General features: G+C 38.2%; 1 protein-coding gene across 13 annotated transcripts in view; it reads left to right on the top strand.

The window, feature by feature from the left end:
- Nucleotides 1-22457, top strand: part of ACSL3 (acyl-CoA synthetase long chain family member 3) — a 117985-nt gene that overhangs the window by 43602 nt on the left and 51926 nt on the right. For all 13 annotated transcript variants that reach the window (XR_004001965.1, XR_004001964.1, XM_030575135.1 and 10 more), the window contains 2 exons: nucleotides 11523-11700; nucleotides 20185-20294. Coding sequence is in view for 11 of the 13 variants with exons in the window: in XM_030575135.1 (XP_030430995.1) it covers nucleotides 11523-11700; nucleotides 20185-20294 (288 nt within the window). In the remaining 2 variants the exon portion in view is untranslated. The remainder of the gene's footprint in view (nucleotides 1-11522; nucleotides 11701-20184; nucleotides 20295-22457) is intronic.

Below are 22457 nucleotides of genomic sequence, written 5' to 3'. Positions count from 1 at the left end.
TAGAAACCTTATTTTTCAACTAATTGATCTAAAGTCAGAAAGCCTATCCCCTACAACAGTAGTTCTCAAACTTTTGTACTTGTGACCCCATTCACATACCAAGCCTCTGAGTGCGACTCCTCTTATAGGTGAAAAACATAATTAAATATATTTAATACCATTATAAATGCTGGAGGCAAAGCAGAGTTTGGGGTGGAGGCTGACAACTTGCGGCCCCACACCCCCATGTAATAACCTTGCAACCCTCTGAGGGGTCCTGACCCCCAGTTTGAGAACCTCTGCCCTAGAACCTATCACTACTTTAGTTGAATAACTACTAACTCTCAGTGGTCTTTTTGCTAGTTTTCGTATTTAAAATCATTCTATATCATCTAGTTCTCTTTGTAAAGACAGCTTGTCACTGTTCAGAGTAAGCTTTTGAATATTTACATAATAATTTGTAACTTTTATGTAAGATTGATGAGTACATCATATAAATTACTTACAAAGGATAGTAATTATTATTGCCAGTTTGGAAGCTGAGTACAGACTGGTGAGAAATGACTTGCTTTGGGGTCACTCAGTAAGTCAGTGGCAGATCTAGGCATAGAATCTAGGTCTCCTGAAAGCCAGTCAAGAGCCCTGTCTACTGGACCATGCTCTCTCCCTGAAGAGGCATTTTGCTTGTGCAGATGTCAGTAAGTTGAGTTAGATCCTCTTTAAAAAGTAAAAAGTTATGCTTCTGATTTTCAGAAGCACTGAGTAGCCACGATTCCATTTGAAGTCACTAGGAACTGCAAGTGCTCAACATCTCTGAAAATCAGACCTAATATTAATTTGCTGTTTATTGTGAAGTGGACTGATGTCACTGATAGCACATGCAAATACTGATTATTAAACTGAGTGTAAAGGGATACTAAACAGAAAATCACATTTGTTTGAAAGATTTGTATATTCTGTAGCTGAGAACAATACCCAAGACTACTATAAATGAATGCAGTTAGAAAAAATATAATTTTTCTCTTTTTCTTTTTTTTGCGTTTGACAGTACTGGATCTGTATTCAGTTTTCCAGTTCCTTCTGTAGTGACAGGTGTTTTTTCTTTCCTGATGAAAATACCTTTTAAACATCGACAAGGGAACTGGCAAGCTTTTTCCCTTCTCCTGGAAGGATTTTTTCAAAAAGCCAGTATGTGATAATCTTGAAAATAGTTGAAAACTTAGCTGGAAGCCTAATTTAATTGGAAAGATTCAGTGAATTTAGGTTGTGAAAAGGACATTTAGGATTGGTTTTCTTCATCTTGTATGCTTTTGTGTTTGAAAAAAATAAATTGACAAATCTGAAGTGGAACAAAATGTGACGGTTAGTTCTAAACTGTAAATTGGACCACATATTTATGAGATTATAAACAAGGCATAAAATTCTGGCCTCGTTGAACTTAATCACAAAACTCATGTTGATTTTAACGGAGCAAGGATTTCACCCCATAAATTTATTTTTCATAGATCTTAAATGTTCCATTAGTGCAGAAAAGACATGGGGGAATATGTGATGGCATGTAAAAATATAAAGGTTTTATCAATATCGAATGGCCTCACTGCTCATCAGTGGTAAAGAGAACTATGCGGACCATCTAAAACAAGTGCTGACAAACTTTTATACCTCAAAACACCCATTTAATGTATTTATACCACAGAAATACTGTTTTACAAATGTATTAGAGAATTTTAAAAAGTTATATTGGGATACATTTGTTTCCATCCTCCTCCAGACACAGGCTCCCTTAGTTACTAGGAGTCGGTCTTCAGAAAATCAAAAATATTCAGAAGATGAACATAGCTTTTGTAGACTTAAAAATGTTGTGATTTTAAGGCCCATTATCTCAAAGACCTTCCAGGACTAGACGTAGATACAGGATCGTGTTCTAAGTTAGTGAGGCCAGTCCATCTGGTTGATCTAATATTGAGTCACATGCTTCAAAAGCAATAGTAATAGACTAAATCCTCTATTATTTGCCTACTGGTTTAGTCTCTCTAAATGTAAGAAAAACAAACAGAAGAGAATTTATTGCAAGATTTGAAATAAAAATGTAACGGTGGGAATCTTCAAACCCACCCAATGTTGGTCAGGCTCTGCTGCCATTAAAGTTAATGGTAAAAATCCCCTTGACTTCAGTGAGAATAGAGCTTGGCAAATTCTGAGTGTTTTTTTTTTTGTTTTTGTTTTTTTTTTTTTTTTTTTTTTTTGAAATTCACTTCACACAAAAGAACAAATAGGTCACCATATACATACAGTTATGGGAAATAGTACCTGTCAGTGGTCCTGTCTGGCAGACCTGCAGTTTGTGCTCTAGGCACTCTCTAGGGGTGACTTGGGTTTGAAATGATCTCATAGCCTAGAAAGAGAATGTAGAAAAATCCTAGAGGTGGTCCATGTTTGTGGGTCACTGGCTTCCATATGAAATTTGTCCAGCTTACAAGAGAACAGTGTTTTTTCAGTTTCTACTCCTGCAAATAACCTGGATTCTGAAAGTCAAACTAAGATCTTTCCTTTTCATGCATAATCAATAAAGCCATTGCAGCTCAGATTTTGCCATCAGTTACAGGTGTAACCACACTAGCCTTTAGTTTGGGGTTTCATAGGTATAACTCCATAAGTGTTTATTTTAACAAGTAATTCAAGTTTTTTTGTATGTTGGTAGTGTGTGTGTGCGTGCACGTTTTTTGAAGAAAGAACTGGCTTCAGATGAAATTGTTTTAACATTGGCAATAAATGATTGTGAAGACGGAAGGAATTTTTTTTTAATAAATAATTTGAAAGCAGCATTCTACCTTTTAAAATCAGAGAAATGCAAATTAACTTATTGTTCGTAACAGGGTTCTTGCTTGCATCTTTCAACCTCTGTTCATCTAGGTGCCAGCCCTGCCACAGACTTTTTACAGGCAGACCTGTTGGCCTAAGTGGAACTCTGCACAGATGAAGGGACTCTATTTGTGTGGAGCCATTTGCTCAAGATCAGGGCCATATTTATTAAAAGGCTTAAAGTCTCTTTTTGAGAATTGCCATGAAGTTGCTGTTTTGCTCTAGCTTTCAAAAGCCACACACAAGTGTTTTGGCAGAGTTTTTTTGTAACTTTATTGTATCACTGGCTGTTCATGTGGTTAGTCAGTAGAATTCAGTCTTTCTCAAAACTGTGAGCCAGATACATAATGACATTATGACTGTTTACACCATCTGAGGATCTGGCCCTTGTGTATTTAAAGTTAAGAGGAAATATGCACATGGGTTTTATATGTATACATTTGTGTTTTAATACTAATATAAATATGATGTGGCCCTTTTTATAGTGGTTAGATGATTTTCAAGTTTGTGAAAATCTCTTAATTCACCTTTGTGCCTCAATTTCCCCATCTTTAAAATTGCTTGGAGATCTGCAGATGAAAAGAGCTTAGTATTACTAATGAACAACTGAAAACAGATGTTTTGTATTTATGTATTTTCTAGTATCTCTGAACATATCAATTACTTAGTAGATTAAGGAGACCTGGTTGACATAATTTATTTAGATTTCCAAAAGGTCTTTGACAAAATCCTGCACAAGAGGTTACTAAAGAAGCTAAGTTGTCATGAGTAAAAGGCTAAGTATTGTCATGGATCAAAATTTGGCTAGGAAATAGAAATCCAAGAGTTTAAGTAAATGGTCAGTTTTCATCATGGCAATAGGTTAGTAGAGTGCTTCAAAGTTCTGTACTGGTCCAGAGTTTAATATGTTAATGATTTGGGAAGGGAGACGAGTAGTGGGATAAGAGTATTTGAAGATGATGCAAAGTTATTTAGATTTGACAAGTTCAGAGAGGGCTTTGAGGAACTGCAGAGGAATCTAACTAGGCTAGATGATTGGGCAGCACAATGGCAAATAAAGTTCAACATGCAAAAGTAAGGCACACATTGGAGAAGGAAAAAATCAAACAACTCATACATCTTACAAGGTGCTAAATTAACTATATCAACTCAGGAAAGGAATCTGGGTGTTATTTTGGAGGGTTCAACTAAGACCTTAGCCCACTGTGCAGCTGCAGTCATGAAAGCAATTTACATGTTACCATTCATAGATTCCAAGGCCAGAAGGAACCATTTTGATCATTTATTCTCACCACCTGTATAAAATCAGCCATCAAACTTCCCCAAAATAATTCCTGGAGCCTACCTTTTAGAAAAATATCCAATCTTGCTTTAAAGATCACCAGTGATGGAGAATCCACTGTGACCCTTGGTAAATTGTTCCAATGGTTAATTATTCTGACAGTTATAAATTTACTCCTTATTTCCAGTCTGAATTTACCTAGCTTCAGCTACCAGTCATTGGATCTTATTATACCTTTCCCTGCTAAATTAAAGAGCCCATTATTAAGTATTTTTCCCCATGTAGATACTTATATACTGTAATCAAGTTATCCCTTAACTTTCTCTTTGTTAAACTAAATAGATTGAGGTCTTTGAGTCTGATCTATAAGGCATGTTTTCTAATACTTTATTCATTTTTGTGGCTTTTCTGCAAACCCCTCCAATTTATCAACATCCTTCTTGAATTGTGGGCACCAGAACTGGACACAGTATTCCGGTGGCAGTTGTACCAGTGCCAAATTCAGGCATAAAATAACCTCTCTTCTCCTACTCGAGATTCCCTTGGTGGTGCATCCCAGGATCGCATTAGTTCTTTTGGCCATATCGTCACTCTTGGGGCTCATGTTCAACTCATTATCCATCACAACCCCAAAATCTTTTTTAGAGTCACTGCCTCCCAGGATAGTTTCCCATCTTGTAAGTATGGCCTGCATTCTTTGTTCCTAGTTGTATGCATTTACATTTAGCCATATTAAAACTCATATTGTTTAGTGGCTTCCAGGTTATCAAGCGATCCAGATTACTCTGAATCAGTAATGTGTCCTCTTCATTGTTTACTACTAGCCCACTTTTTGAGTCTTCTGCAAACGTTATCAATGATGGATTTTGTGTTTTCTCCCAGATAATTGTTAAAAATGTTAAATAGCATAAGACCAGGAACTGATCCCTGTGGGACCCCACTGGATACACACCCACTCAGTGATGATTTCCATTTACAGTTGACTTTTGAGACCTTTTGGTTAGCCAGTTTTTTAATCCATTTAATATATGTTAATTTTATATCATTCTAGTTTTTTAATTTTAATTTTAACAATTTAAAATGTTGTGTGGTATCAAGTAAAATGCCTTACAGAAGTCTTAGTGTATTATATCAACACAATTACATTTATTAACCAGATTTGTAATCTCATTTTAAAAAAAGAGAGTTTGACAGGGTCTATGTTCCATAAACCCATATTGATTTATATTAATTACACTACCCTCCTTTAATAATCAAGTCTCATATCAGCCACACCATTATCTTGCCCAGGATTGATGTCAGGCTGACAGGCCAATAATTACATGGGTCATCCTGTTTTCCCTTTTTTAAAAATTGGCACAACATTAGCTTTTATCCAGTCTTCTGGAATTTATCCAGTGTTCCAAGACTAATTGGAACTCATAATTAACGATCCAGCAAAATCCTCAGCCAGCTCTTGTAAAACTCTTAGATGCAAGTTGTCTGGACATACTGATTTAAAAATGTTTACGTAAGTAGTTGCTATTTAACATCATCCTGAAATACCATTCAAATGGAAAGAGTGTTATCACCATATAGTGAGACTGTCTCATCTGTTTTTTTCCCCAAACACAGAACAGAAATAATTATTGAATACTTCTGCCTTTTATGCATTATTATTGATAATTCTGCCATTTCCATGTAGTAATAGACCAATACCATTGTCAGGATTCTTTTTGTTCCTAATATATTTTAAAAGTTCCTTGTTGTCCTTTACTCTGCTGGTCCTAGATTTCTCCTTATATCCCTTTGCTTCCTTTAACTATTTTCTGTAGTTCCTCATTTCTGATTTATATTCATTACTATTATTTGTTATATATTATTTATTTTTATAGCTATTTTCACTTCCCTCTAAACCATATTATTTTTTAACTTGAACTTTGTTCTTTCTCGATTTTGTGGCTTTTTGGGCATCTGTTGAGGCTTTGTTAAATGGTTCCCAATTATTATTCACATTTTTCTGATTAAATTCTTTCTCTCAGCTGATTTGGCTCAAATTTGTTTTCAGCTTGGTGATATCGGTGCTATTAAAGCAACAAGTATATGTATTACTGGTCTGAATGTTATTCTGCTTGCACATTGTAAATGTGATTGTCATGATTAGGTGTACCTAAGCTATCATTAATTTTTAGTTCTGTGATCAGTTCCTCTTTATCAGTTAAGACAAGGTCTAAAAAAGAATTTCCCTGTGTTGTCTGCAAAACTTTTTGAGTTAGGAAATTGTCATCTATAATGAAATTGTGCAGCTATGTTCATGAAAGTGAACTAGATGTTAGGATGCATAAAGAATGAGATGGAGAATAATACAGAAAATATTTTAATTCCATTATAATCAGTGGCAGTTGCCTTATCTAAAATATTGCACATGGTATTGGTCAGCATGTCTCAAAAAGGATATTCCAGAATTAGAAACTGTTTGGCTGTTCATAAAAAGGCGACGAGACTGATTAGGGTAATGGAAAAACTCTCATATAAAAAAAGTAAAAAGATTGGAATTGGAAGACTGAGAGGTGACATGGTAGAAGTATATAAAATAATGAATAATATAGTTATTTGGTCCTGCCATGAGGGCAGGGGACTGGACTTGATGACCTCTCAAGGTCCCTTCCAGTTCTAGAGTCTATGAATCTATAGAAAAGGTAGCTCAGGAGCTTCTGTTCTCTCCATCTCATAACACAAACAGAGGGACATGCATTGAAATTAAAAAATGGGAAATTAAAAACTGCTAGTAAAAGGGAAATACAATTTTCACACAACGTGGGACTGTAGAACTCACTGCCACATGATATTATTGAGGCCAAAACCTTTGCATGATTCAAAGAAAGATTGGAGATTTGTATGAATAACAAAAATATCTGAAGTTGTAATAGTTCATGCTAACATAATTTTTGGAAGAGAGATTAAACCTCATTCTTCAGGATTTAAACTGATCTCTAATTATTAGGAAAAGACCTAATGTGGAGGGCAGATTAGCCTGCATGTGCCTGTTGTGGGGTTTCTTAAACCTTTTCTCTGAAGTATCTGATACTGACTACTGTCAGAAACAAGACATTGGATGAGAATGAGATGGACTATAGGTCTGATCCAGTATGGCAGTTCCTATGTTTTGGATATATGCGTGGTGCTTCTATCTGAGAGTGTATATATAAAAAACTGCATTTGGATTTGTAGCAATGAATGTGGAGAAGCAAGAGTTGGTTTTGTTTACTTGAGTTTTTTATTTATTTTTTATTTTTTTTAAATAAAATAATTATGTTGGAAAATATACTACTCTAATGTTTGTAGGATGATATTTTCAAAAGTGCTCAGACTTGGCTTAGCCCAGTTGACTTTAGTGAGAGTGGAGTTGTTCCAAGGCTGAGCACTTTTTAAAAAATCCCACTCCTAATATGTTAAATGTCTGGACAAATATGTAGAGAGGCAAGGTGTGTGAGGTAATAACTTTTATTGGACCAGTTTCTGTTGGTACCCTTTCCAGACCTGAATAATAGCTCTCTGTAGCTTGAAAGCTTGTCTCCCTCACCAACAGAAGCTGGTCCAATAAAAGCTGTTACCTCACCCACTTTGTGTCTCTAATATCCTGGGACCAGCCTGGCTACAACAACACTGAATGGACAAATGTGTGAAAGAGATTTGTCCAAGAACCACTAAATGGTTATTCTCTAATGTCATAAAACATTTCCAGATATTATTTGTATATGACATTTTTTTCTGTTTAACTAAAAGTATTAACATGTATATTAACTTTCCTAATCAGTATAATTTTAGCAATTATTTTGCTGTTTAGATAAATGAAAAAATGAGATGCACTAGAGGGCAGTATTTATTTTTTATTTTCCACTCTTAAGATTGACTGCTTCTTCAGGAGACCTTTAAACACTGCCTCAGCACCTAGTATTTCTGGCAATGTTTGGATATAAATATCGGATAAAAGAGAGATTCTTCTATTACTTTTGACCTCCTAGAGACTAACACAACCTGTGTGCACACTTAATTTTACATATATGAGTAGTCCCCATAGGGCCTACTGAAGTGTGTAAAGTTAAGCGTGTACGTAAGTGTTTGAAGGATTGGGATCTTTATACAGTAAACTGATTATTAAGTTTGGAGCTAAGTGCTGTACACTGGAAAGTACCTCTGTAAACATTCACACTTTGTTGTTGTTGTACTCTCTGTGGATTAAGAACCAAAGTTATTGTAAATTTGTTTTAAAAATCAGAAAACCCTTTTCTTAACAATGACTAAATTAATGACATGCATCTGAGGAAGTGGGTATTCACCCACGAAAGCTCATGCTCCAAAACGTCTGTTAGTCTATAAGGTGCCACAGGATTCTTTGCTGCTTTTACAGATCCAGACTAACACGGCTACCCTCTGATACTTAAATTAAAATGCAAACTAACCCATCATAATTTTAAAAATCCATTATAGGCATTACCTTACAAAGGTTCTGAAATATGGATTTCCAATTACTTTTTTTTTTCTGAACCATCAAGGTAAATGATGAGGAAGAAAGTATCATTCTACCCTACCCCATTTTAAAAAAATACTGAAGCAGTGCAAGGGAAATTCTACATTTTTTTTTTTAAAATTCCAAAATACTGTTTTGATAGGTAAATATCTATACAATATTTTTTGTATGCCTTGAGGAGGAAAAATGGCTTTAGTAATCTGAGTAGTGTTAACTGGTGTGTGTGTGTGTGTGTGTGTGTATATATATGTATATGTATATATTGGGGAGGGGAATAGGAGGGTCATAGTGCTAGAAAAAATATAAAGAGTTGTCTCCAAGTGGTTAAAGAACAACCTCTTATAAACTGATCTTCTAACTTAATCTGATGAAGTGTGGCAGTTTAGGTAGGAGTGTGAACATGAGGTCAGGTGATTGGAAGGGAAAGCTATTTGGAATTAGGGTACTTGGAGGCAGGGGTGGCAAAATTGGAAGGGCAGTGGAAATATTTTGTGGGTTCTGCTCCTACATAAATACACGGAGATGAGAATGGGATCTGGAGAGGCTGCTGCAGCACCCAGGATCAGGTCAAGGAGCAGGTAGGAACCACTGGGATCACGCTTCCCATCCTGGAGCAAGCAGCCTCTGTGCTACCGAGAATCTAATTCTCCTTGCTCTCCCTTCCTGTCACACACACACACACACACCCCAGCTGTCTTCTGCCACACTGTTTGGGAGCCTGGACGGGGGAGATGAGTCTTTGATTCACATCCTCAGAAAATGTGTGCTTGGGAAGGCAGGAGGAAGCAGTATATAGATGGTGGCAGGACATTGGCATTTCATGGAAAGAGAAACAAACAAGGATGCAGGGGACTGTGGGGTTTGGGATAAGGAAAATGAGTTCTTCATATGTGTATGTGCGGGGAGATTAAGGATATATCTGCATGGCAATCAGGTGGTGTGGTTTCAGTTCATGTATATGTACCCAAGCTAGCTTTGATCTAACCAGCTGAGGTACGATTTGTGAAGCCACAACAGCATGTGCTGTTACCCAGTGTTCCATGTGGGCTTGTACAACGTGTGCTGGGGTGTATGCTGCTGCATCTTCACTGCTTCCTGAGATAGCTAATAGAGGTAAAATTTCCTTTGTTAATAAAAGCTCGTCCCAACTCCCCAAACACACCTGTATCATGGCTAACCTCTGGTGGAGGAAAGCACTGATTTAGTTTGCATCATAAGATCTACTGAAGCAGGACTCCCCTTGTTCAGATGTTGTACACCAAATTAATTTAAACTTTAAATATAACATGTAAACAAATATCTGTGTTGAAGGGCTTAAGTTGAAATTCCATTGCTTATTTAAAAGATCCCTTTCCAGTCATCTAGTAATTTGTTGTTTTGACCTTCGCATGTATTTCTGCAAATTATATTGGCAAGTGTGTTAAGTTTGAGTGGATGGTGTAAATCACACAAGGAGATAGCGATAAATATTACATGGCAGTAGGCCCCTGCTTGGAGCCTTTAGTATAATAGGATGAGAGAAAAGTTTAGTGCTGATGATCCTGAATGAGTCCTGCTGCTCATTGCTCCAGGCAACTTTCTGGCAATGAAACTGATTTCCAGGTCTGCAAAGAATGCTGAGTCTTTTGGAAACTTTTTCATCCCAAAACAGAATGAAAATCCAAAAATTTGAAATTTTTTACAGATCAGCTAAATGCGTAATATTTTGTTTAAAAGACACAGACAGCCGGAATATTTTAGTGTTTCCAAAATGAAATAAGATTTATAGGCTCCTGGGCTCCCTGGCTTTGTGGCAACCAGTCAGGTGATCTGCTGGGAGTTTGGGAGCTAGAGCTACCAGGCTCCTGATTCCTTGGCTGCCCATTTTTTGTTGAGGTTGTTGTTTCTTTATGAATAACCCCAGTACCTGCCTCTACTATTGCTCACAGCTTTGTCGAAAAGCAGCCTCTAAATGAAGTTAACTAGAGTTAGGTCAGTTTCACAGCTGCTATTTAATGGTGGATAGTCATGAAACTGACAACCATCATGTCCATTTCAGTCAGCTTTCTGAGCTCCTAGGCTCTGTGGCTCTGCAGTAATCCAGGTTTCCTAGGTCAAGGCTGGGGAGCCCAGGCTTCTCAGCCAAATGGATGCTATAGAACTGGGGAGCCTAGATTTCCCAGAAGCCCTGAAGATAGGCTGCTGAGGTGCTGGGAAGGGTGGGTTGGCAGATGGGTGAATTGATAGGAAACCAGTAAAGCAAAAAGAATATTTGAAAACATTTTTTACTGCTAAGCTTTTATCCTTTTCTTAACATGGAATAAACTTTTTAAAATCTTAAATACGTAAGGGTTAATTACTGTGGTGTTTAGCATGGCCTCAGAAGACCCCAAGTGCGGTAGACATATCATGCTTCCCAAGTGGGGAAGCAGAAACAAAAACTGTGATACCTATTAGCAGATGTCACAGTCTTTGTAAATTGTGGAACAGAACTGTGTGCCAGTTCTCTGGGGTGGTAGTGGGGAAATGTTTTGGGAGGGACAGTAGAGGAGGAGAGGATGTCCTAGCATTTTGAACTACATCTATGTTGTGCTTCTTGTACATGGGGTTGTGGTCCACAGTATGCCACATCCACCCTACAGCCAATTTCTATGCGCTCAACAATCACATAGTTTCTGTTTACCAAGCCATTTAACTTGAACTTTGAGGGACAAAACGTGGAACTTCCACAATGCTATAATTTGTTTTAATTCAAGAATGATATCCTTTGGCAGACTTTGATAATTATATTTTTAGGCTTACATCGTTCATATTTTCACGTGGGTTAAGGCATAATAAGGATCTTCACTGAAGCCCGGGGGCCTACCCTTTTATAAATTACACTTATATAAATTTATATTGCTTTATTAGGTCATCCTTGGAAAATACGCTTGGCTCTCATATGATGAAGTCTATGTTAAAGCTACTAATTTTGGAAATGGCTTAGCAGTATTGGGGCAGCAATCGAAGACTAACATTGCCATCTTCTGTGAGACTAGAGCAGAGTGGATGATTGTTGCACAGGCCTGCTTTATGTGCAATTACCAACGTAAGTACTTTTTTTAATTGACCCTATGTTTTTAATTCCTTTTGGTCTCATAACACAATCTGAAAATTCAAATTGATTTTGAGATCACTTTATGTATTAGAGGTTTATTATTTTTACATATTCTATAAAATAAAATATTTTAATCTCAAATGAAATATAGCTATGATGCTAAACTAAGTCTGTCAGATTCTGTTCTGGTATGTTACATTACAAACTTCTAGATGCAGAAACTTGTGTATGTTCTATCAAGCCTGGATCCACAATTGTAGTCAAGTCTCAGTAAATATATAAAAGTTAAATAAGTATATCTTCCTCAGACCAGTTTGTACCCTGCTTCTCTGTAAGAGATGAGCTATGAGGAGAAACAATCTTCAATTTTTTTGCTGTTGAATCAATGCAGGTTCCTGTAGTTCCTTCACAATAAAATAAATACATTAAAAAAACTCTGTAAGAATTAATTGAATTAAGCGAGTCAGATGTATACCTACACTTTATATGGTTTTAGATTTCAGATTGGACACTTGCTATATTTTGCATTATAAGCTGACTTTTTCATTGTTATAAATTTGATTTGAATTAGGATTTATGTTCATTTTATTATATCAGACCAAAACTATATATCAGTGTATCTGAGATTACCTAATTTTCTTTCAACCTTATCTCTTATCCAGCACTTCACTGTCATGAATTGACCTGTCAAATTAAGTTTCCTGGTGTAAGTAAAGTTAACTAGATTTAAATCACATGCACTTTAATTAGCTACATTGTTCTGGTTAGGACTAATAGTGTTTGTTCAGGAACCCATTTTGTTGGCCATGTAGGTCTCCTAAACCTCATTTATCTGTCTTAATTCTCAAGTTTCTTCATCTTTTCGTCTCCTGCTGCATTTATATTCCCACTGGTCTCTTTCATTTCCATCCACCACTTTTCCTCAATCCGTCGAAGAAATGGCTGCTCTGCCTCAAGTGATCATATTGGTCTAGCCATTTCTTGAGATGAATTTTTCACACACTCCAGTAAAAGCAGAATTTGAAAGATCTATCTAAGTGAAAACAAAAGAAAAACTAAATAAGAAGAAATATTACAAATGTTGATTCTGTTTGGAGATCTGTCCGCACTATACTATAGGATTTGCAGAAGGTCTGTATTGGCACCAAAACTCTACACCAGAGACCAGCCATTTCAGAGTCAAGGCAATGTCAGGAGCTGTCATGAGTCACTGCAGCCTCATTGCTTACATTTCACATTTAATATAGTGATAATGTAGGCTTTATGGCACTGTATTTAAATTTGTTTTCTTAATTCTTTAAGGATGTCTGTTAGTTACTTATGGTGTCCTAGTAGTGGTTAGCTTCATTTGAAGGCGTGTGGTAACATTTGTTAGGATGTATACATTTTTTAAGGGCAATTGTAAGTACACTGTTTTATTTGACGTGCAAGAGGAGACTTTCTAAGGCACTGTTATAAACTGAGCACCTACGTCTCCTTTTTGCCTTTTCACAATATTCCTCCATAATGATGATGTTCCTGTTCTGTTGCCTGTTTCACTGCAACAATTGTTACAAGGTGAGCCTCTTGAGTGAAGGTGTAATCCTGGACTCAGAATCTTTCATTCGGGAGACCTCATCCAGAAGAGATTAGACATTGTAAGAACTCAAGAACACACTTTTTTCATTGTGAAATCTGTGTTGGTGGTTAAGTATGATTTGCTGGCCCCAGCAGGATGAAATTCAGGCTCTATTGAACACACAGCAAGGTATTGTAGATTCCCTGCCATGATGGACTTTTCTGGACAGCTGTTGTCAGGGAGCACCATTTTCTCTTCCTACCTGAGCTGTACATGTAACAGATACATCCAGATTTGGCTGGTGGCTCACCTGAGTCCAACTGTTCATTTAGCAGGAAGAGGCCAGACTCATTTTATTGGAATAAAGGGCAGTGGAGGGCCATACACATCTCTCCATCTGCTAGGCAAAGAAAGCATCCTAGCAGATCACCTGACTCATGCTCATCAGAGACTGTGGTCTCTGAAAGATGCTATAATCAAGTCCATATTTCAGAAATGGGGGACCCCCCAAATAGATTTATTTTTCCATTAGACACAACACTCTCTTCAATTCTCTAGATTCTTGTGTCAGAATTTCCTGTCATCCCTCTTATGCTTCTACTCCTCAGTGTTATCAGGAAGATAAAAGCAAGAAAGAATCCATGTGATTTTTTCACAGCTCCACAGTTGAAATAGCAAATATAGTTCACAGACTTGTTGTCTTATGAAAACAAAACCCTCCATATCATCTATAACCTTTCCAATATCTTGGTCTTAGAAATGGGGTCAAATCTTGCATCCAGAAGATTGGAACATGTTTCCTCAGTAGAAATAGAAAGCAGTTGTTTGTTGGAGATGCAGCAGGTATTAGTGGACAGTCAAAAGGCCTCAACCAAGCCCAATTCTTTTGAAATGGTAGAGAATTTTCAACCTGGGTGTACAGAAGGAGAAACAACATGGTCCAGTGGATAGGTCACTGCATTGGACTGTAACTTGGGAAACATGGTTTGTTGGTGCGGCCATTGAACTGCTTGATGACCCTGGATAAATTGCTTATCCCTCTTTGTGCCATCCCATCCCCAGTCTTTAATGTTTGGATTGTAATCTCTTTGAGACACAGTCCCTTCATCCCTAAATATCTGTACAGTGCCTAACACAATGGGGCCTTGATCTCAGTTAAGATCTCTAGGCACTATTATAATACAAATTATAACAATATTAGCTAAAATTGGGCAATTCAGTTGACTTATCTGATATTTTTATGCAGTATTCTTTTGCTTTTAAGGTTTGAGTCTACACTGTCTAGGGAAGCAATCGTGTAATCTTTAAATATCCCTGTTGCTAGATAACAATAAATATGCCTATTGTTAGGTAATCTCCCAAGGATAGGGATCTGCACAGGCAATTCTCCAATGAATAGGGTTACTCACCTCTAACTGGAGACCTCTGATTATGTTACCTGTGCAGATCCATATTCCTCCACTTCTGTTGAATCCATTATTTTCTGAATGAACACCCAAGGAAATAAGATACACATGCACAGTTCATTTATTTTGTCCTTGGAAATGAAATAGATTTACAAATTTTAAAAAGTCTTTAAAAAATTCTAACATAGTGAAATGTCCCAGTGGATGGTGTAGCGCAGGGATCGGCAACATTTTGGCATGCGGCCCGCCAGGGTAAGCACCCTGGTGGGCCGGGCCGTTTTTTTTTACCTGCTGCATCTGCACATTCAGCCGATTGTGGCTCCCACTGGCCGCGGTTCGCCACGCCAGGCCAATGGGAGCTGCGGGAAGCAGCGCTGGCTGAGGATGTGCTGGCCACCACTTCCCGCAGCCCCCATTGGCCTGGAGCGGCGATCTGCGGTCAGTGGGAGCTGCGATTGGCCGAACTCACGAATATGGCAGGTAAACAAACCAACCCGGCCGGGCAGGGTGCTTACCTTGGCGTTCCACATGCCAAAGGTTGCTGATCCCTAGTGTAGAGTGGTGTGTGGAATTATTTCATTTGGCTTAATGTTTTAAATTCTCTCATTGAGACGTGCTTCAGCTCACTGTCTGACATATTATTTAGTGTCTAAGCAGTATGTGATCTTGTGTGAACTTGGCTGACTTTTTTGTTGGCAGATGATATTATCATACACTGTTCACGTAGTCACTTAGAACAGAATGAATTATATTTTAACTGACTTTAGCAATATGGTAAATGATTCACTTATTGTACCGCTGCTAAATTATACATACAAGAATTAGTATTTTCCCAATTTGCAGATATGGAAAGGAAGACTTATTCTTTCAGTACTGTGCCATGCACTTGGAATGTAAAATTTAATATCTTTTATGGCACAGTATGAACAAAATAGGCTAATGAACGCAAGCTTTATACTCACTGACAGTCTGATGATGGATACATTGTTTTTATGGATTTACTTCTATATTTTGGGGTATTTTATATATTTCATGAGTTGCAGAAAATTAAGATGATTTGATAATTAGAAAAATCCTACATATTCAATTTTTTATACTTATCTTTTATTTCAAGATCTGTAAATTGTTTAAAGTTTCAAAGAAGTTGTGTGTATGTGAGAGAGTGATTTACACAACTAGTTTAAATTGATAATGTAGCAGTTGCATTGAACTTTTTCCCTCTTTCAAAATCTTTTCATGCACAAAACCTCTTACCCAACCACTTGGAACAACTGAAAGACCTGAGTCAGAGTTAAGTAATACCACAAAAACATAAGGTCATGTATTGCATTTTCCCTAATAGCCTCCTAATACATTGATAATCTGAGGTTGGGTGTCTCTGGGTTTTTCTTTTAGGATGGATTTGACTCCCTCACAGAAGTCTTTTTAGTGAAAAATATACGTTTAAAAAAAAATCTGTTTGACACATAGTAGGGAGTGAATGAGTCTAATTTTAATATGTGTGAAATCTTAGTCTCATGGAAATCAATGAAAAAAATTCCCATTGACCTCAATGGAGTGAGGATTTCACCCTATATCATTAGCTGAGAAATTTAGTGCTTGGAAGTTTGTTTTTGTTTTCTGACTATACCAAAAGCAAATATACAAATAGAAGTTAAATGTCAGACTTAATATTGTATATGTAATGCAGTCTCAGGTGTGCCTCAGAAAGTGTTAGGTATCTTTCTTTGCTGAGAAGCGATGACTTTGCAGATCAGCATTGGTGACAGTGGTTAGCAGCTGTCATAGCTCACTTTTTCTTTCTGCATGACGTCAGTGCAGCATCTTGTAAACTATGTAAACCTCTCAGCCTAGTCAGCTCTCTCACATAACTAATTTGTTTTTCACTTGTTTGCTTTGTAGGTGAATAATTATACAAATTATTATTCAAGAGATTATACTTTTCTCTCCAAGTACTGTGGAGTTTCAGTACGCTAGCTGGCTTGGGGAAACTTAATTTTTGCTAAGTTGTTTGTATAACAGGGGTCACTGGACTAAGTGGAGAGAGCTCGTGGGAACTAGAGGCACTCTTGTGTACTTTTCTCCCACCAAATTAAAGAAAACAATGTGCATGTGCATTTGCCCTGCAACAGTTCTAAACTATGATAGACTTTTTTAACAAGAAAAAAATAAAGGTCAACGATTAACTTTTTTGATTAAAAGAAACTGGCTGTTTTGGCATTTTCCACTGATAGGCTGAGACTTTTTCTTTGGTGGTATTGGGAACTAATTCTACTAAAATAAAGCTAATGCAATAATATAATAATATAATTAAATTGTAATGGGTTTTTCAGCAAACTAAATCCAGATAAAAGCCCAAGTGAAATTTAAAAATAAATAAGAGTCCTGTGGTACCTTATAGACTATAACAGATGTATTGGATCATAAGCTTGCGTATGACAAAGTGGGTATTCGCCCACGAAAGCTTATGCCCCAATATATCTGTTAGTCTGTAAGGTGCCAGAGGACTTTTTGTTGCTTTTTACAGATCCAGACTGACAATGGCTACCCCTCTGATACTTAAAAATATCTGATTCTGATAATGGTGCAAACCTTCTGTGCTTGAACTTGTCATTGTAAATAAGTGAATAATTGTGCCAAAGGTGAAAAGAATTAGTGATCTTGCAACTTGTTGAAGAGGTGAACTGCACTAAACTCTCTTCACTCTTCAGTTGGTATTCCATTTTGGAAAAGTAAAGTTAGCTTTGCTTTTAGAGTTATACTGTAGATTTTTTTTTTCTTTCTCTCTGACTGGTTCTTTCCGCCCTTTCTCCTCTTCTGTTCTCTTCCTACCCAAATTGTAAGTATGAAGTAATTTCTGAGGTTTCCTACTCATGAGCTACTCTGGCCCCCAACCTAGGGACCCTCTAGTGACTGCAACTTACTGTCCTTCTCCAACTCTCCTCTTCTGCCTACTTTCCTGGGTCACTTCCCTGTAGCCCCAGCATCTTCTCTCCCCCTTTGTGTCAGGGTCCCAGTCTGGCAGTCATCAGTCTAGAGCTCTCCCAGCCTCTGCTGACCCTGCCCAGTGCTGCTCTGTTTTAGGTGCTTCTCAAAGAGCCAGTTCTTATCCCTTTGCCCTCCAGAGAGAGACTGCGCTCCTCTCTGCCCTGCATCCTTCTTGTAGGGCCCAGCCTGGCCCTGACTGGCTTTCAAGCCTCTACTTGATTGGCTTCTAATAAGCCCTTTCAGGGTTGGCGGGGGCTCTGTGCAACCTCTCTGGCTTGCTTGAGCCCCATCCATGCCAGAGTGGGGTAGTTGCCCCACTACACAAGGACAAAAAATAGTATATTGTTTTGCTCATACACATTCAAAAATACCCATCTTCCCCTCCCTCCTTCCTCCTCCAGGATTGGTGTTTCGTGCATTCTTTTATTAGCGTTCTTCCTACCATATGAAAAAACAATTCTTCTCTGATCATGCTGTTGGATCGCCACATATGAAACCAGAGAGTCCTTTTGACTTCATTGGGTCTACCACAGAAGCACAAGAGTCTGCATAATGCAGATCTGATTGCAGAATTGGAATCAATGTTTGAAAAGACCAGCAGTAGTCATTCAGATCTGTAGTTTTTAATGTCATCTACTAAACACAGCAAAAATAAAAAAGATAACTGATTTGTTATCTACTTGTTATCTAAGTCGTAGTTGCGGTTTCGAAGAACAAACATATCAAATAATTACTTTTTATAAAGTGTCACATCCTATATATTCTACAGCATGCAAATCAGGAAATAAAAAAATATATATTTTTTCCACTTCATTAGCAGATAACTGAATTAGACTTTCAATATTAAACATTTATTTACTTATGTAATTTATAAGTAAAAGCAATGATGTTTATGCAAATTTTTATACTTTGTTCAGTGAGCCCTATTTGAAAGACACAAATCTGCGGTGAGTTAATTTAAATAAAATAATACTTGAATTTGGCACTTAGCGAATGAGAAAACTTTTACCTTTTAACTACTAATACCTCTGAAGACTACAGTTATGCATATTATAATTTAACTGAATGTTGCATGTAATTAAAAATCAGTGTAGAGTCTTGTTTAATAGTAATAATATCAGTATATGAATTTACTATACCATTTGTATAATTGCAACCAGTGCTGATCCTCCCACTCAGACTTCTATTTCCTCATTACAGCTGGAACTGATTTGGGGCAAACTCACACAAAGTGTGGGTTTAAAGACTGTGAATCAGGCTTGTTTCCATTTAATTGTTTTCAGATGTTTAGCTATATATCATGTACATGGATAGTAGTAATGGGAATCATTAGGAGTACATCATGTGATAGAGCTTTATAACTTGACCCAATATAACACAAATTTGGATATAACGCAGTAAAGCAGTGCTCCGGGGGGAAGGGGGCTGTGCACTCTGGTGGATCAAAGCAAGTTCAATATAAGGCGGTAAGATTTTTTAGCTCCTGAAGCCAGCATTATATTGAGGTAGAGGTATATGTATATATATAGAGAGAGACTGACTGACTTGATGTATACCTGACTAGGTAAGTAGGGTTTGCCATACAGAATCAGACTCCTTGTGTATCTAATATGGCAATGCTCTCTGGTAGGAGAGATTTCCTGTTGCTTCAGAGGAATGCAAAAAAATTCCCCAAATTCTTCTATCCATCTGTGTAAAATTGTATCCAGGAGAATCAGGATTTTGTACCTCATAGACAATCAATATGCACCTTAAAAGTTAAATTGAAAAATGAGCGTTGGTGTCAGTGTCATAAACTGGTCAAGTGTGCATAAGTTTTATTACCTGGTGCAAGAGGTTCAAACCTACATTCAGAGCCTCCCAGGTGCAGTTTTTTTTCACCTATACCAGCCATACACAGAGAAAATCTGTATATTTGACAGAAATTATAAGTGCTGTTTGTCAAAATAGTTTGAAGGGAAATTCTGGACCCATTCTTAAACTAAGATAAGTTCAACCTTGTATTAATTACAACTTACAAATAGCTTCTGATCAGTCACCAGTTCAAAAAGTCTAATAATGGAATGTATGATTTTTTGGAACAAGAATTGATCAATTAAACTTAGTCTTCTTCTATGGAGAAAGATGAAGTACAGTGTAAAATGTTAAAAATTAAGAACAGATTCCTGAATTTAGAATGATAAAAGCCAGGAAGATTGAGGAGCAAGTCAAGAGAGGGTTGCACAGGCTGGTATGATTTTTGGAATATTCAGTTATTGCTTGTTTAATTACAAATACTCATGTAAGCAACATTTGTTCTCGATTCTCTCATAAGCAAACTAAAACTTGCATTCACTTCTTTTAAATGCATATAACATACTTTGTTGTAAGACTACATATCTTCTTGGCCGTTACCTTAGCTGGCAACGTGGGTTCTGATTCCCTTGCCAGAGTTGGTTAATCTGAGGCCCCTTTTTTTTTCCTCTTTGAAGACCTTTGAAATATCTTGAATAAAGGATTCATCAAGTTTATTTTTCCCCACAGTTGTTACACTGTATGCTACGTTAGGAGGCCCAGCAATAGTACATGGACTAAATGAAAGTGAGGTGACAACCATCATTACTAGTAAAGAACTGATGCAAACAAAATTGAAGGTAAGGAATATGCCTTTTCTTTTTGAATAAATCTGTTGTAGTGTATGTGATCTGGTGTTTCTGGAGACTAAAGGCCGATGTTGATGGCCCAATTTATTGATTTATTTGTCTTTCATAATGCATGTATGTAACGTATTACAGATTTGTTTCTTTTTTCACAATATAAGAGAAAAGAAACATCAAACATTTTCTAAAGCAAAATGTAGGGCGTGATTTTACACTCCATGACTCTTGTGCATTATCTGTACCATTACCAAGTAAGGCTTTAATCTTTTTAATGTACAATGCCTGGGTGGAATGGTGAGCCCATACACAACCCCACTGAAACTAGAAGGGCTGCTGCTTCTTCCAGAGATGTCTCTTTGGGTGCTCCACTCCAGGGGTTCGTGCGTCCCTGCGCCTTTGCTCAGCGATTTTTACAGCAGTACTCCTACCAGTTGCGCACTCGCAGAGTCTGCCTCCCAGCTCTGAGTGTACCTTAATAGTACGCGTGCGTGACCGGTCTCCTCAGTTCCTTCTCTACTGTCCCTAGCTTGAGATGGAGCTCAGCAGACTCATTAGAGAATTTCTTCTCTCCCTTGTTCAACTTTTTTCCCTCTTAGTTTAGCTTACCTGTAATAGTTAGGTACCCTTTTCCTGTCTCGTCTCTTCTCTTTAAAGCAAAAAAAAAACAAAAACAAAAAACTTTTTTTTTTTCCTGTCAGCGCTGCCGCTTCCGACATGCCTGGCTCTCCAGGTTTTAAGCGCTGCTTTAACTGTAATGACGCCATCCCTCTTTCAGATGGCCACTCTAAATGTATTAAATGTTTGGGGGAGTCCCACATGCCCCAAAAATGTGCCCACTGCAGCAAGTTGAAATCAGGGCACACAAAGACAGGGAGCTGCGGCTAAAACTGCTTCTGCTGCAAAAATCTCTCGAACCAGCCTCAGACCTGAGCTCTGATTCTACTGTACATCGCAGCCCCCCTGCTTCAAAGAGACAAAAGAAAACTTCAAAAAAACTTCAGTCTCTCACCCGCAATGGGTATTTGCAGGGACAAGCCTTCTCTGGGTACTTGTCCCCTCCCTGTGCTCCCGTGGCTGAGTACCTTTGTCGTGTTGGGCTCCTCCAGTGCCATGCAAAACCTGCCTGCAACTATGGTGGTCGTGCTAACCTCTGGTGCTAAGGCTTCAGGCTTTCAGTTGCCTGCCTGTCACAAGGCACCGTTCGGCACCGCAATGGAAGTGGTGTCGATGCATACTAGCCTGCCTGACCCACCTCAGGCTCCTCTCACTCTCCTGGCACCATCAGCCTTTGAGCTAGCCAGTAGTGACAGAACACTCAGGACATCCATGCAGAGGAATCCCTCCTCACAACAAATTCCTCTCGGTCAGCCCTCCCCTCACAGAGGCACTGTGGCACCGCAGTTCACACACTCAAGGAATCTCCTGGTGTAACCTATCTTGCAATCACCCTTACTTAACACTGATTTCTCTCCGGACCCTCAGGCAAGATCTACCCAGTTTTCCTCCAGTGATGAGGAACCTGGGCTGCAGGGAGAATTTTCACCTTATCAGATCTCCTGTCCATAGACCCCAGTCAAGAGAGGTCATAGAAAAGCTGCCTTGTCCTACTCTGAGGGTCCTGCCCCATTGTTCATGAATCCCTGGATGGCACCACCCATGCCCTTCCCACCACAGTGGCAATATTGGGCTCCATGGGCTCCTTATACTCGGCACCACACTCGTTATACCAGTGTAGCTAGGCATGAGACGTAAGTACCAGCAGCTGACGACCCTGCCACTGACTCCAGACACCAGGCAGCCCTGTCACAACCGCAAGTGCAAATATGGCCTGCCTCTAACCCGGTAGAACCGGTTGTTCTGCCTGATGAAGCATTGCGTCCTCCTCCTCCGACGTCTTTGGATGACTTCTTAAAATTTCAAGACCTGTTTAAAAGAGTTGTCATTGAGCTACGAATTAACCTGGAGGAAGTTCCTGAATAGCAGCATGAGCTAACTGACATCCTGCAGCCGTCTTCTCCTTCTAGAATTGCATTACTTATCAACACAGCCCTTTTAGAACCTGCCAAAGCCATTTGGCAAACCCCGACAGCAAGCCTGCCTACCTGTAAGAGACCAGGCCGAAAGTACTTTATTCCTTCCAAGGGCTCGGAATTCCTT

The sequence above is a fragment of the Gopherus evgoodei genome, chromosome 9 (genome assembly GCF_007399415.2).
Source record: "Gopherus evgoodei ecotype Sinaloan lineage chromosome 9, rGopEvg1_v1.p, whole genome shotgun sequence".
NCBI classification, from domain to species: Eukaryota; Metazoa; Chordata; order Testudines; family Testudinidae; genus Gopherus; species Gopherus evgoodei.
The sequence above is the reverse complement of the archived record's forward strand: the minus strand, read 5'-3'. Positions and strand labels throughout refer to the sequence as shown.